The sequence below is a fragment of the Prunus mume genome, linkage group LG2 (genome assembly GCF_029339155.1).
Source record: "Prunus mume cultivar Tortuosa linkage group LG2, ASM2933915v1, whole genome shotgun sequence".
NCBI classification, from domain to species: Eukaryota; Viridiplantae; Streptophyta; class Magnoliopsida; order Rosales; family Rosaceae; genus Prunus; species Prunus mume.
In genome coordinates, this window is record NC_142699.1 from 20,034,873 (window position 1) to 20,050,065 (window position 15,193).

Consider the following 15,193-nt stretch of genomic DNA (forward strand, 5'->3'; position numbering starts at 1 on the left):
TCAATATAAGGGGACTGTATATATATAACTTATGGTGAGTGAGATAAGCAAAATAAAGAAGGCTTAATTACATCAATGCCCTTTGAAACTTCAATTAAATCCCACTTTACCTTCTCAAACTTAAAATTACCCACTTTCATCACTTGACTGAGCCTTGGTGACTCACTTTACCCCCTGCCGTCAACTCCATCCAAAATTCTGTTAACTTTGATGACGTGACAAGGGTGTTTTTATAATTTCATACATATGAATCATTATCCACCAAACCTCACTCATTGCAGATATTTAATTCTTTCCCATTTCATGTTTTGCCTTGGCAGTTGCAATTTTTGATGATGATGCGTGTACAAGTTGCTTTGGCTTCATCTATGATCCATCTAACCTTTTAATTGATACAGTTTATTCTTTTCCAAAGATGATCTATGAATGAAGACCTAAAAAATAGATAGTTTGGATTGTTGAAATTTTTTTTGTAGGAATATCCTAAAGAGTGTTCCTCAATATAAGGGGATTGTATATATATATATATATATATATATATAACTTATGGTGAGTGAGATAAGCAAAATAAAGAAGGCTTAATTACACCAATGCTCTTTGAAACTTCAATCAAATCCCACTTTACCTTCTCAAACTTAAAATTACCCACTTTCATCACTTGACCGAGCCTTGGTAACTCACTTTACTCCCTGCCGTCAACTCCATCCAAAATTCTGTTAACTTTGATGACGTGACAAGGGTGTTTTTGTAATTTCATACATATGAATCATTATCCACCAAACCTCACTCATTGCAGATATTTAATTCTTTCCCATTTCATGTTTTGCCTTGGCAGTTGCAATTTTTGATGATGATGCGTGTACAAGTTGCTTTGGCTTCATCTATGATCCATCTAACCTTTTAATTGATACAGTTTATTCTTTTTCATTAAAATTCGCAAAAGGAAATACCATTCCCCAACCACCAACCACACATCCCCCCAAAACCCCACCCACAACCAAAGAGTAAGAAAAAAACTTATCTCCCCAAGAGTAAGAAAAAAACTTAACTGTAACAGGGATAATCCCTATTGCTTGAGAACTCGGGTGAAACGCAATTATGAAGGAGACAACTCAAGCAGGCAATTGGTGAAATGAGAGAGTGGTCCAATTCAGAGGCTTGAGGCTTGTTAACTTCGAACGATAGACAGCCTGAGGCTCATAACTTCCATGCAGGATTTGGTTTCTTACTTATTAGGTTCTATCAAGATCACAGTTAAAAGTTAATCACCAAATTAACTTGCAAGAGAAATTGTCAGGAGCTGAGTGTTATGCCTACAAATCGACTTGCAATCAAAGGGATCCCAAGAGCTTAATTGCTACTTCAACATCTTGTATTTTCCCTTTTTTTCTTTTTTTTCCAAATATATTGGGGCATAAAACACATGACAGCATGCAAAATGCAATTGAAGGAAACAAATTTCAAACACAACGGAACTACCACTGAGAAAGGAATATTTCTTCATTGCAAATTATGAAGGCAATAATCTTTGATTGTTTGTCAATGAGGAACAGCTCAAAAGAAAGAAAGAAAACTCAGGAAATTGTTAATTCCGAATCACAAGTTCGAGCTTGCTTGCTCTATATCACCACTCTAATCTTTGATGTTTGAATCACAACAACATGTAAGTACCAAATATTGGCACCTAAACATGCGAGGCATCCTTCTAGCTTGAACAAGGAAAATAAATACCATCCAGTATGATCACTCGGAATCTGAAACGAGAGAGGGATGAAAAGATGCATCAGAAAGAAGAGAACCCTGCAATTTGTCTAAACTTCTCATATGAGACCCAGAACACAAATTGCCAAGGACCAAGCCTTGCCCATGTAGGTATGAACCCTTTCCACAATGCTCTTAAACCCTCAACTTTGACAGTCTTCACCAAACAATCATAGGAATTGTTGTACATAATCTTCCCTTGTTTGCTTCTAGACTGGTTCATCATTCTTGTCTTTACCACATCGGCTGGACAACTCAAAGCAGTTGCTGAAAGGCCTGACATGATTGATGCCAAAGTGTGGGCATATATGTTATCGTCCGAAATTCGATTTTTGATAACAAAATGTTTCGCCTGATCATAACAGGCCAATTCTCCCATGTTCACCAAGAATGCTCTTTGGACATTAGGGAAAACCCCTTTCCAAAGTCCTCCAACGCCCTCCAATCGGACGATCTTGTTTAAAGCATCAAAGCACCCTGAGTACCTAGGTTGAAGGCCTTGGCTCACCATACGACCATCTGCTTGCATCCTCACCTTAACAAGATCTGCGGGGCTTGCCACCAACTGTACTACTAGCAGCAAACAGAAGAACACTATTACTTTCAAAGCAAATACAGAGTTAAAGAAAATACAAAGCAGTCAGCCTAATCAATTATTGGACCATTCGATTGGCAAAGAAACGCACAGCACAACCAAGTAGGCCAACCTAACATGGATTATCATGTGGAAAAAGCTGCATTTAAATATCAAGAGTGTGTAAAATGCAGTGAAGTTTTGTACATATAAATTCATATGCACGTCAAAGTATGAGATTGAAGCAAATTCAATGTGAATATAATGTGACAAAACTGCATTACTAATCTTCAGAAACGCCCCGAACTTTCTTACAGAGCACACAAATTCAAAGCTCAAGCATTCATTTTCTCATTGTCAATTCGAACAAGCTCGCATTTTTAAACTTACCAATTTTCTCTAAAATGAATCGGTAACAGTATTACTTCCAATTTCCCTTTTGACCCAAAAAAAAACTAAACGAAACTTTCAATCTCCCAAGTCCAAAAACTTATCAAATTACAAATCCCAATTATTTTTTTCGAAGAGGGACCCAACCCAATAAGTTAGACACAATAAGAAAGCAAGTTACCTGAGCAACGACGCCGGAAAGCCCACCGGAGAGAGCTTTAGCGGGGAGATAGAGGGACGCACCATCGGTTTTCAGTGAGCTTCTGAGGTGCTCGTACCCGACGATCCGAATTGGCGTGTAGAAGAGGTGTCTGAGAATCGCAGGAGACAATCCCTTGTACAGCCCAAGAGGGCCTTGCTGCCGCACGATCTCCGAGGCCACTAGGAACCCGTTGGTGGGCCGAGCAGATCCCACCGACACCGACTCGCCGTGCAGCTGAAGCCTAGTCTTTGTCAGGTCTATCGGAAACGTCGTCGTCTCCGCCACCATGGCTGAGATCGACGCCAGTAAGATCTTCCTGTAGGCCCCATAATCTTCGCTCGGTTTCATCGTCGACGGAACTATAAAATTGAAGAACAAGGACCGAAAATCAGTTGAAGGATAATCTAATAGATTGGGAAACGACATCAAGTTATATAATTGAACGACAGTGTGTTACATGTCGTTTTAGTAGGAAATGACTGTTTATGAGATAGAAGCGAGAGTTGAGCTACAAGTCTTCGACCTCGTTTGAAAATAATTTTGTAAGAAGCATATTTGTTTATAACCGCCTTTTTATAAGCACATTTATTAGAAGAACGTTAAAAATTTATTGAAAATCCAAGTAATTAAGCATTCGGAGGTAATTTTTGAATTCTACGATATCATAAGTGTCTTTAATTTCTAAATCCAACTAATTAGAGCTTTTGTGACTTAAAAGTACGATATCATAAGCATCTTTTATCCCTTTCGGAAGTACTACAAACATGTCATTCGTATTGTACGAGATATAATGCTCAATTGAAATTTAAGAAACAAAATAACCAAAAGCGATGGTTTGGCTAAGATGCCAACAAACATATCCGTTCAATCAGGTTCTAGTTTTTGTTTGCTTTATCTACTGGCTGTAACGACACCGTCGAGACCGGCATAGCCGTTCAACGTTACAAAAAATGTAAAATAATAAAGGCCGGCCTTGTGACCGTTACATAACGTCAAATTCAAAAACTACAGAGAAAGCCTCCTCGCTTACCCAAATTAGTCATCGTAGTCAGAAATGAGAGAAACCCAACAAGATCAGCTAGTAATGGCAGAAGAGCAAATGCAGCAGCTCAGATCCAAAGCCACAGAGCTCCTTCTCAGAGAAGAATGGAAGGAGGCCGTACAAGCATATTCTCACTTCATCAGCTTCTGCCAAGACCAGGTCTCAAAGACCCCTGAAGACCCAGAACATCTCCTCAAGCTCCATAAATCCCTCTGCTTAGCCCTCTCGAACCGAGCCGAAGCACGATCCAGACTCCGGGACTTTTGCAGAAGCCTTGAGGGATTGCGATCAGGCATTGAAAATTGAGAGTACCCATTTCAAGACTCTTCTCTGCAAAGGTAAGATTTTGCTGAATCTGAGCAGGTATTCAATGGCATTGGAATGCTTCAAAACAGCTCAGCTTGATCCTCAGGCTAATGGGAGCTCTGTTAGCCTCAATGGGTACTTGCAGCAATGCAAGAAGCTTGAGTTGATGTCGAGAACTGGAGCGTTTGATCTCTCTGAATGGGTGGTTAATGGGTTTCGCGGAAAGCCTTTGGAGCCTGCTGAGTACATTGGACCACTGCAGATAAAGAAATCTGAGATTAGAGGGCGAGGCCTGTTTGCAACAAAGAACATTGATGCTGGAACTTTGGTGTTGGTCACCAAAGCAGTTGCCACTGAGAGGGGTATTTTGCCGGATCAAAATCTGGTTGGGAATGCTCAATTGGTCATGTGGAAGAACTTCACTGAAAAAGTTATAGATTCAGCGGCTAAATGTTCGAGAACCCGGGATTTGATCAGTACATTGTCAAGTGGTGAAGATGAGGATGAGCTTGAGGTCCCTGAGATCAATCTGTTTAAGCCTGAGTCAGAGCATATTGGTGGCTACCCAAATGAGAGGCTTGATGTGAACAGGATTCTAAGCATCTTGGATGTCAATTCTCTTGTTGAGGATGCAATCTCTTCTAAGGTTTTGGGGAAGAACAGTGACTATTATGGTGTCGGGCTATGGGTACTGGCTTCATTCATCAACCATTCATGTGTTCCCAATGCAAGGCGTTTGCATGTTGGAGATTATCTAATAGTTCATGCTTCCAGAGATGTCAAGGCTGGGGAGGAGATAACATTTGCATATTTTGATGTGCTTTCTCCATTGGACAAGCGCAATGAAATGTGCAAGACATGGGGGTTCAGGTGTGATTGTAAGAGGTGCAAGTTTGAGGAGGATTTGTATTCACGGCAAGACATAAGAGAGATTGAGATGGGTCTCGAAAGAGGGGTAGATGCCGGTGCTGCAGTTTATAGGCTGGAGGAAGGCATGAGAAGATGGACGGTGAGGGAAAGGGAGAAAGGGTACTTGAGAGCATCATTTTGGGATGCATGCTCCCAGGCTTATAGCCCAGAGAAGTCGGCGAGAGGGTGGGGAAGACGGATACCACCGATGGATTCGGTGGTCGATAGCATTGCGGAAGCAGTGGGAAGTGATGAGAGGGTGTTGAAGATGGTGGTGGAGAAGTTAAAGAAAGGTAGTGGGGAAGTTGTGGAAATGGAGAGAGCTTTGAAGCTTGGAAGAGGGGTGTATGGGAAAGTAGTGAAAAAGCAAGCAATGAAAACTCTTCTTGGTATTGGCATTCTTTAAACCAAGCTATTAACTAATAGCTAAAATTTCCAATTTTTATTATATTCCCTTGTAGTGGCCAATAATCAGTTAACCTACTGGGCTAAAGAACTGATTTGCTGATTTTTGTTCAACTTAATGAAATCCGCCGACTCTTTTCTTTATTTTATCTCATATTTTACTGATTAGCTGCTATGTATTAAAAGCTTTGTGTTAGGATCCTCCCAAGAGATTTTGTTTTATCAAGAATCCTCCCAAGAGTTTCATTCTCAGAATTTTCCTTTAATTCAGTGCTAGAATTTCTCAGCATAAATTAACTTTGGCAGTTATCAAATTAAAATTTCAAAATTTGCTACTCAACCAGACTTGTACGATGGATCAATTTCAGAGAATATAAACTGAAATTGCTGTATTCACTGAAGATAAACACATTAAGAATGGTAATAGTGCTCTTATTTCAATCAATAAAGAGGCGGTAAATGCAAACACAAAGGCAATCATTTAATTGTAAACATCCAAAACCCTATCTCTAAGTTCATTTTCCCTTTCCTTTTAACGGTCATCAAAGGAAAATGCAAAAATTCAACCTGACTCCAAAATACAAAATAATTCGGAAACAAATATGTTTTAGATCTCAAATGTCAGTCATTCGCACCAGTTTCTTGTAAAGAATGTGGTCATCCCTTCCGGTGTTGCTCTCTAATAATGCACTCTGCACAAGTTCCTGATGCAGAAAAAACAAGCATGACCAAACTGTCAAAGATAAGAATAAACTAAATACAAAATGAAGCAACAAAACAAAATTTTATACTTCTCACCTTGACATCCCTGTGGGAAAGGAATTTTCCCAAATTGTGGATTATCAATCTCATATCTTCAACCTGAAAAAGCAACAAGCTCTTTACGTTTCTCTAAAAATGCAACAAAACGAATATATACATTGAAGATTGCAACTTACCCTAAGGTAGCCAACTTGATTCCTGTCGAAGAACCTAAAAGCCTGTTTCAGATGGGAAAAGTATAAAAGAAAAAGGATGACATTAATGGATTGATGGAGAGAGAATGAAACTGTTCAGCAATCAAACTAAAACAATAACTGAAGGGTATACCTGCAATAGTTCCTTGTCAACAACCTCCTTTGCCCTGGGAGTTTCTTTCTTTCCTGTATCCACCTTCCCCTCTTTTCTTTCACCTGTATCTGCTTCGGCCTTGGCCTTTGTTTCTGCGGCCTTCGTGTTAGCTTGTTCCTTAACATTGGGTTCGTCCTTCTCGTTTCCAGGCACAGGAATCACATTGCTTTTCCCCTCTTCATTATTCTCATTGGAGGGATGAGGACTAGCATCCTCCATTTCTTCATATTCTTCTGGATCCTCCTCTGGGTCTTCTTCATCATCTGCTATATGCTCCATCTTAACCTCATCAACATGATCAACAGAACTATTCTCCTCAATAACAGTTTTTTCTTCATCTTTTTTCTCGCCATCTAGCAGAGATGAACTCAATGCTTCAGATGACTTAGCAGGCTGGTTCGTCACAGGGAGCTCATTTATCTTCGGACGCTTCGTTGGTGATTTTTCATCATTTCCTTTCTCAACTTTTTCTACTTCTCGTTGCCTCTTACGTTGGTTCCTTTTCATCACAAATTTTATTCGCAGCTTCTACAAAAACATAAATGAAGATGCATCATTACAAAATAAAAAATAAAAAATATCAAATATCAAATTATATGCAATATTCAAATTAACTGTCTTAAACCAACCTGGAGAAATGTCAAAAGACGGCATCCCATCTGATACTGAAGCTTTTCATAAAGCGTTTCAGCAAACAGTGAAAGCTGAGAGAATGGAGAGAAAAGAAGGGAAAAGGAGGGAAAGATTTACAAGGAAACAATTAGCTCTATTTTGCATCAGGTATAATGAGAAATACGCAAAGAGAACAAGTGAACCAGTAGACACAGATCCAAAATTCAGTCATAGAATTAAGGCAGGCAGACATGAAGAACATTAGATGCCACGAGAGAACATACCTCAAACGTTGATTCTTCAATGTCCTTGTCAGTATAATCTAATAGTAAATCAAGTGAAAGTGATGATGATCGCAGCTGTCACAGATTACCACACAATTAGAGCAAACATGCAAGGAATATTAGATGAGGTGAACATGCAAACATATTTAATACATGTAGTAAACAAAACTGTGATATTCAGACTATAATCAACCTACTTTAGAATCCTTGCTCCACTTTGTTTGTAGAATTAATCCAGGGTGTCGAGGAGGTTCTTCAGACTTTCTCGTTTCTTTCAGTTCTTTATTTGATTTGCTTCTAGACTCATCTTTTCCATCTCTGTCTTTTTTCTCTTTCTCATCATCTTTCAATTTTTTCTTCATGCCATTATGGTTATCCTTACGAGCAATTTTTTGCGTGTCTGGCTCAATCTCCACTTTAGTCACAGAGCCACTCTTCTCACCAGCTCCCTTTTCATCTTTCTTATCCTCCTTAACATCCTTTGCATCTGCTTTACTTGAATTCGCCATATCAGTTTGTTTGTCACTGACTTGTGTTTTTGAAGCCTTTGGTTTAGAAATAACTTTTTTTTCTGTTTCCACAACATCACTTGCTGGCTTTTCTGCATCCGCTGTTTGCTTCCTCACACTTTCTGTTTCATCTCCAACATTTTTTTCATCCCCATCACCATCTTTCTTACTCTTAGCAACCCCTTCGTTCAGTTCAACACCAGTCGCCTTCCGTTTAGGCACCCTCTTAATGATTTTCTTTTTTACAATTGTCTTCACACTGGTATTTGTACTACCGCTTGGATCAGATTTATCCTCAGAGCATCCAGTTTCATTCTCAACTTTCTCCTTCGTGCCAACATTATCTTCATTCTGAGCAGCCTTCTCCACTGGAACCTTTTTAATAACTTTTTTCCTCACAAAAGTTTTCACTACAGCAGGATCAGCAGAAGATTCCTCCTCTTGACCTGGAGTCTCTGAATTTCCTTTTGTCCCTCCATCACCCAGATTGTCAGGTTGCTTAGTTGTAGTATCACTGGCTACCTTACCCACAACCTTCTGTCTGACAACCTTCTTTATAATCTTCTTCTTCCCGGTCTTTACAGTTCCAGTTGTCTGAACTTCAGCAGTTTCTACCTGTTCCTTTTTGTCCTCAATCCTGCCTTTGTCTCCTGCACTCACATCTTTTTTCTCAAGCTTCTTATCATTCACGTCACCTTTTCCTTCAGATGCATTCCCTTTCATATTAGTACCATCTTGCTCCAGTTTCTTAACTTCTTTCGCCCCTCCAGTGGATGCAGACTCTTTCTTTTATCTTCTTTGTCAACTCTTTTGTGTTTTGATGATTCCATTTCCTTATCTAAACCAAAAACCAAGCAAAAGATGATTATTGATGAACATCAAACAAAAGATGTGAAATCATACACAACTAGAAGACCAACTCCAATTACCTTTCAGAACTTCCTTCTCCCTTGATCTCTACAAGAACAAACATACTAATTTTAAAAACAAGTAAACTATAAGCCAATCAAGATAAATTTTACTGTTACAACTTTTGAGAAAATAAAATAAGGACAAGAGGATATTACAAAAGTATATATGATCAACAAGGGTTAAATGTAAATATGGCATCAAGAAGAAGCGAAAAAGAAAAAGGCTTTTGTAGCTAATCCTGAGTCAATGTTATTAAAACTTCTTAATCATCTGTTGGATCCATATTTAAAAAGCTCCATTGTAGGATTACATGGCTGCATCATGCCTGTCATGCATGCCGAAATAAATAAATACTGAAACAGAGAAACGCATCCCCAATAATTTAGTTAAAAGATTTTATAAATTGACAGAATTTTGTGAATCATTCACAAAGTGCATGACTGATGATTAACCATGGCCACAAATTGACCCGCAGTTGAACCACTGCATGTGAGATGCATACATGTTAACCTATCTACAATTTTTTCCATGTAAATGTGTGCATACATGTTAACCTACATACCCATCAATAATGTGTGCAGTGATTAAAATAAAAATCTACCCAAAACAAAACCATACAAAACCCAGGGGAACTACAATAAAAACAACAAACCTCCTTTTTCAAAGAAAGTTGACGCTCTCTTTCTGCAACAGCTTTCTTGTGAGCAAGCCATTGGTCTCGCCATGAATCCAATGAAGGGAGACATTCAGACAAATCTGGGACAAATATTACAGTCACCTCTTTATGGCTGAAGACTCCATCTTTCCCAATTCTATCATAGTGTATCTGCAAATGTCAAATGGAATTGAAGAATTAGTCATAAATTTAGAAATCTGCAAAATAAAAAATAAAATACAAAAAGATTGCAACTAGGTAACAATCACAATCATTACTAATGTAAATTTGACCTCAAGAAAACGATTCCAGTGCTTGCAGTTCTGCAGATCAAGTTTAGCAACATCCTTTCCATATCTACAAAGAAAAACTCATTCAATCTAATAGAAAATAGCATTATTTATGTATCTCTATTGAAGATAGCAGACAGCACAAACCTTAGGGCAGTTTGAACTAAAGGGCTATCATCAACTGATGGATCACCACCATCAGCAGGATTCCACCGGCCACCAATTGCCATGCATGAACGGTCCTTTTTGAGAACAGCAAACCTAAGGATATTGCAGATATGTGATAAGCGATCATCGGAACCTCTTTCAGATGACAGCTCTTCCAAAGCATTTTTGCTAAGTCCGCTCATCAAGATAATCTGAATAGTGGAAATTAAATATAAAATAAAATACAGAGTAAGCAAGCAATTCGTCAGGTGTACTGTACCACAGCAGAAGAAAAATAAAAAATTTGAGAGAATAAGAGAGAGAGAGAGAGAGAGATTGAGACTACGCAAATTAATCAGCGAGTATAACCAAAAAAATTCAAAATTCAGTTTTCTTTATCCTCCTCTTTAATTAAGTTATCCACATGTTTTTCTATTCAGAAATGACTCAAGATTAACTACCTAAATTTTAGATAATAAGATTAAAGAACGGGTAAAACAAGAGGGGGGGACAGAAACATGAACTACCTTCGCGTTCCACACTATATTTCCACGTCCTGATTTTTCAGGTTCTTCAACCAACATTTCAGTAGCTCGCTCTTTCAGCTCAGTGGCATTCTCTTCTTCAACAAAATCATGCTCAAAACTGTAACACTCAACAAGGTCGTACAATTACATTTACTTTTCTTTTTTACTTTTAATAAAGAATAGAGCCGAAGGGTTCCATATCCTGAATTAAAATAAGAATTCCTGAAAACTAATTAACTGGCACAGCTTCAACAAGCAAAGTACCTGACAGGAGTATGAATAGACAGTTGAAGGTTCTCCCTAGGCCAGTTCACAACGGCCTACAACAATAAAAATGCCACTTCATTTATGTACTTAACCATCTGAGTCCATAAACCTTGAGTGAGAAACAAAAAATAGAGACAAACCTTGCAGAACTCTGAGGGTATAAAGAGTCTGGGATATCGTTTATCTATAGAAAGATAATCCCTTTCTACATCCATCAGCCTGGTTGAGTAAACCTGCACACAGATGATATTGTTACCAAAAGGAGTGAAACCATAAAGAAATTTTAGGTTGTAGACAAACCCAGTAGTTTACATTGAATGATCAGTCTACATGTTAAAAATTCTAATACAACTGTGTTCCGAGTTTCCAGAGCTCAATCAGTTTCCTGTTGTAGAAGGCAAGTTTCTTCAATTTCAACAGGTATAACGACCACAACTGAAAACCATTCATCTACATCTACTAACCACAAAATATTGTATAAGAGGATTTGGTGCATGCTTAGGATTTAATTAATCCAGACAGTTTAGAGTTAGCAAAGGTCTACATGAAGAGGCCTGTACAAGAAAAGGCCAACATACAGGATAAAGGAGATATAGCGAGAAGAGAGAAGTCCAGGAAATGTGATGGAGCCAACCATAAACAAAAGCGAACAAGAAGCATAGGAACACAGAAAGAAACATTTGCACGTAGAGCCAAAAGACAAAGTGGAAGCAATATTGAGGAGAAACATGGTATTAAGAGTAAGGAAGGTTAAGGATATCCCAGGGATTAGAAACTGAAATTCTGAACCAAAGATAACAGAAAAGGCATCACGATTGAAACCAGTGAAGAACTCAATTCCAAACAAAAGACTAAAGGCAGACTTGAAAGGAATAATTGTCAATATCATTGAATGGCTATGCTCTTGCACTGGTCCTTTTACCTTGCAGACATATTCTCTCCGTTTATCTTTAACAGGTGAATGACGCCTTCAGCATAACAGAACACCAGGTTAGTTAGAAAGGCTGCGAGACAAAGCAGCAATTTGCAAGAACAAGAGCAGGACGCAAAATAAAACATCAAGATCCACCTATGCAAAGCTTCGTGATGTGGCGAATCCTGTCGCAAAGATCTCCCCTCCTTTGCTAAAGAGGAACCACGACGATCCCTAGAAACTCTTGGTGGAGTTCGTTCCCGCCTGGTTTCAAGTGCACGTTTCCGCTCTCGATCTCTCTCCTTCACCCTCCGCTCCAAAATGCGTTCTCGTTCACGCTCTCTTTCTCGTTCTCGTTCACGTTCTCGTTCGCGTTCCCATTCCTTCTCCCTTTCTCTGTCTCTCTCTCTCTCACGCAAACGCTCCCGACGGCGCGCCTCCTCCCTTAGCTCAAATTCTTGAAGATAACTAGCCCTGTCATCCTTCCGTTCATCAATCCGTGGATGACCACCATGAGACAAGCTTCCTGGATAATCTGACTCAAGAGATGAGCCACGAATCCCTTTTCCTGTGGCATAGTCCCTACCAGGAGGTAGGCTGACTCCATAACCAGGATTTGAGGAACTTTGCGAAAACATGAGATCATCATTTCTCCGTGGAGCTGCCCCTAATATTGATGGAGCAGGTTGTCCCCCATATGAAGAACCACTAAGCATAGATAAACTGCGAGGATCCGCATCCATTCTTCCTCCAAAAGAAGTAAGATCTTGAGTGGGATGACGACTAGCGGCACCCCTTGCTGCAAGATAATCAGCTTGTCTGCCAGAAATGTGTTGCTACTCAGTCTAATAAGAAATATATCACCATCTAACATAGCTGTGCACAGACTCATTATTAAGATGCGGACTATTTTGTTACTGAGAAAGGTAGGAATGACCTTTGCAATTCATTAATGGGGATGGAAAACAAACTACAAGTGATCTGACCATGAAATGGAGACCAAGTTCCAGTCAAAAGTGTAATACAAAGTCAGCAGAAAAAAAGTACCTTGCACTCCCGTCAAGAGAAGCAGACTGCAGTGATTGCGATTTCAGCAGTTGTTCTTGACGAAGCAGCACAGCCTTATCAATTCGATCATAAATCTCGGACTGTCGCAGAATATGATGCGAAAATTATAAAACTACAAATCAGGTCTTATTCAAAGAGGAAAGTAAGTAAGAGAAAAATAAACAAAAATATTCTATATTAAAAGATGAAAATGAAAAACCTGATGTTGAGGACCAAAACCAACAGAATCGGCATATCGACCAGTTGGTTCACCTTGCAAGTCCCTCCCCATATACGCACTCTGACGTTCACCAAATTGCCTTCTGTCTATCGCTGGATAATCAGGAGCCTTTTCACCATACAATTGATCAACTTTATGACCGTACCCGTGACTTGAAGATGAGATATAGTCACTAGATGAGAACTTTGGTGATTCTGGTTTAGCTGGGACATAACCACCACGACTTTCCAAAACCGATGGTCCAGAACCTTTAGTACTCATTGGAGGAACCTGTACACAATTTCAAATTAGACACCAGATGGTTCAACAAGAACTTCACAACAGATCAAACCGAAGCTTGGATGGCGAACTTCCACACTACTCAAACAGTAACTTCCGTGAAACCAGCAGTGCAAATACCACAAAAATACATTTAAGAGAAAAATTGGAGAGACATTAAAGATATTGAGAGACAGCACGTGCATATATAGAAAAGGTTTATCACAAACTCGATGTTTAATGCTTTCCTAAATATGAATAAGAATATACGAAAGAAGGAACGGAAAGGGGAATTATCATGGAGATTTCTATAAGGAGCACAAACGTTATAAGGCAGGTCAATAAGTAGTGTTATGAAGTCCTAGGTAGCAGAGAGAAACTAAATATTTGCTACTTGTATCACAACGAAAATAAAGCACCATTTAGCTGGACAAAGCACTATTTAGCTGGGTAAAGCACAGGTTACCAGAAATACATCAACATGAGTTCTAGAAGAAATAGACAAACCTGAGGTGCACTGCTCAAAGCAGCTGAACCATAGATAGAGCTATACTGTCCCCCATAATGAGCTGCAGCTGAAGGATGAGCTCTATACCCACTGGCATCAACCTCCTCCGAGCCAACTAACATTGATGAATGCCGAGAACCCATGGGAACTTGCGACCCCCCTTCAGGCCCTCCGGCAGAATTTCCAGCATAAGCAGGTCCCAGCTACAGATATTACAATAAATGAGAAAAGGATCAAGAAATCCCCACGCAAAAATTCTGCATTTTTCCAAAAATTAGCTGTATTGTGGATGCTCGTCGTAACTTTCAAAGGCTGAAACTGAAGAACAAAATGCCTAAACTTGCAAATTTAACATTGATATTATCCCTTTTCGAGCTATTAGATGATGAACAATAAGAATAATACAAAACACTCTGTAAAAAAAGTAAAGGAAATGCAAATTATACAACAATTGAAGAACAAAGGCTTACATTTTGGCCATATGCAGATTGGCTAGTATATGACTGTTGTCCGTACGCATTGCCCCCTCTGGACGAATACATGCTATTTCGCAAACAGCCCTATTAATAAAATAAATAAATGATCTGCAAGAAAATACGCCAATTCAAACAAGAACTCCAAGCTAAGGAAGAACGGTTGATTTTTCAAATTTTGATCATCAATCGAATAAGAAAAAACAAATAGATTTTTTATAAATGAAACTAACCCTAACGACGCTGATTATTGTGAGATTGCGAAGCTTTCCGTGTTGGAGCACACGAAAACCCTTCAACTCTGAGTATCTGAGGACCGGAAGACGTATCTTTTGTTTATCTGGTAGTTAGGTTTTGGAGCTTTGACCGAACGGAGTTTGGGCCTTGTCAGATCGGATTGTAATAGTCAACGAACCCGGAGAAAGTGCCGATTGAGCCCAAATGGGCCCAATGGCTGATTTAGGGAGTGGTTAATCACGTATTGCTCATTTATGAATAACCCAACAATCTTACATGCCCATAAAGTAAGTCGTCTCAATTTGCGTATATCGAAACGATATTAGGAATTGTCATTAACTACATACCACGGGAGTGTATTTCTTTTCAATGTGACATTTACTAATACGTAATTTAATTAAAAAGAATTGAATTGAAGATTAATTGAATTAAGGAGAATTAGATTTCGAATTCCTATTGGGCTCTGTTTGGTTCATGGAAAATAAGGCTTGAGGATGAGAAATTAATTGTTTTTTCATGTTTAATAAGTCCAGGTATGGGAAATCGTTGCCTAGTATATGGGAAAATATGGGGAAAGTGAAGCCCTCGTCTCAAGTTTCCAACTTGAGTTTTGT

The 15,193-nt window shown here is 39.0% G+C and overlaps 3 protein-coding genes across 5 annotated transcripts; 1 reads left to right on the forward strand and 2 right to left on the reverse strand.

The window, feature by feature from the left end:
• Positions 1 to 1,482: 1,482 nt before the first annotated feature.
• Positions 1,483 to 3,427, reverse strand: UCP3 (Mitochondrial substrate carrier family protein). Of its 3 annotated transcripts, none has more exons than XM_008223363.2 (2): positions 2,907 to 3,427; positions 1,483 to 2,326 (listed from the first exon to the last, which is right to left on the reverse strand). In XM_008223363.2, the coding sequence occupies exons 1-2, from the start codon at positions 3,351 to 3,353 to the stop codon at positions 1,784 to 1,786; spliced, it is 990 nt and encodes a 329-aa protein (XP_008221585.2). In that variant the 5' UTR covers positions 3,354 to 3,427; the 3' UTR covers positions 1,483 to 1,783. The 3 variants fall into 3 exon arrangements, 1 of the variants encoding a protein (XP_008221585.2); XR_016124763.1 differs by having other exon boundaries at positions 2,114 to 2,331; positions 2,907 to 3,049; XR_016124764.1 differs by having other exon boundaries at positions 2,114 to 2,334; positions 2,907 to 3,048.
• Positions 3,428 to 3,839: 412 nt separating this feature from the next.
• On the forward strand, positions 3,840 to 5,730 carry SDG35 (SET domain protein 35). Its single transcript, XM_008223364.3, is given in 2 exon segments — positions 3,840 to 4,230; positions 4,232 to 5,730. Coding segments are annotated over 2 exon segments (1,608 nt in total). The 5' UTR covers positions 3,840 to 3,981; the 3' UTR covers positions 5,591 to 5,730.
• Positions 5,731 to 6,000: 270 nt separating this feature from the next.
• Positions 6,001 to 14,715, reverse strand: EMB1579 (ATP/GTP-binding protein family). The gene is given in 22 exon segments (XM_016792226.2): positions 6,001 to 6,293; positions 6,388 to 6,450; positions 6,528 to 6,569; positions 6,679 to 7,227; positions 7,329 to 7,403; positions 7,596 to 7,670; positions 7,793 to 8,895; positions 8,898 to 8,942; positions 9,034 to 9,061; positions 9,669 to 9,842; positions 9,965 to 10,028; positions 10,109 to 10,320; positions 10,636 to 10,753; positions 10,900 to 10,955; positions 11,043 to 11,135; positions 11,825 to 11,870; positions 11,972 to 12,634; positions 12,863 to 12,963; positions 13,083 to 13,373; positions 13,869 to 14,072; positions 14,340 to 14,453; positions 14,576 to 14,715. Coding segments are annotated over 21 exon segments (4,164 nt in total). The 5' UTR covers positions 14,412 to 14,453; positions 14,576 to 14,715; the 3' UTR covers positions 6,001 to 6,203.
• Positions 14,716 to 15,193: the final 478 nt, after the last annotated feature.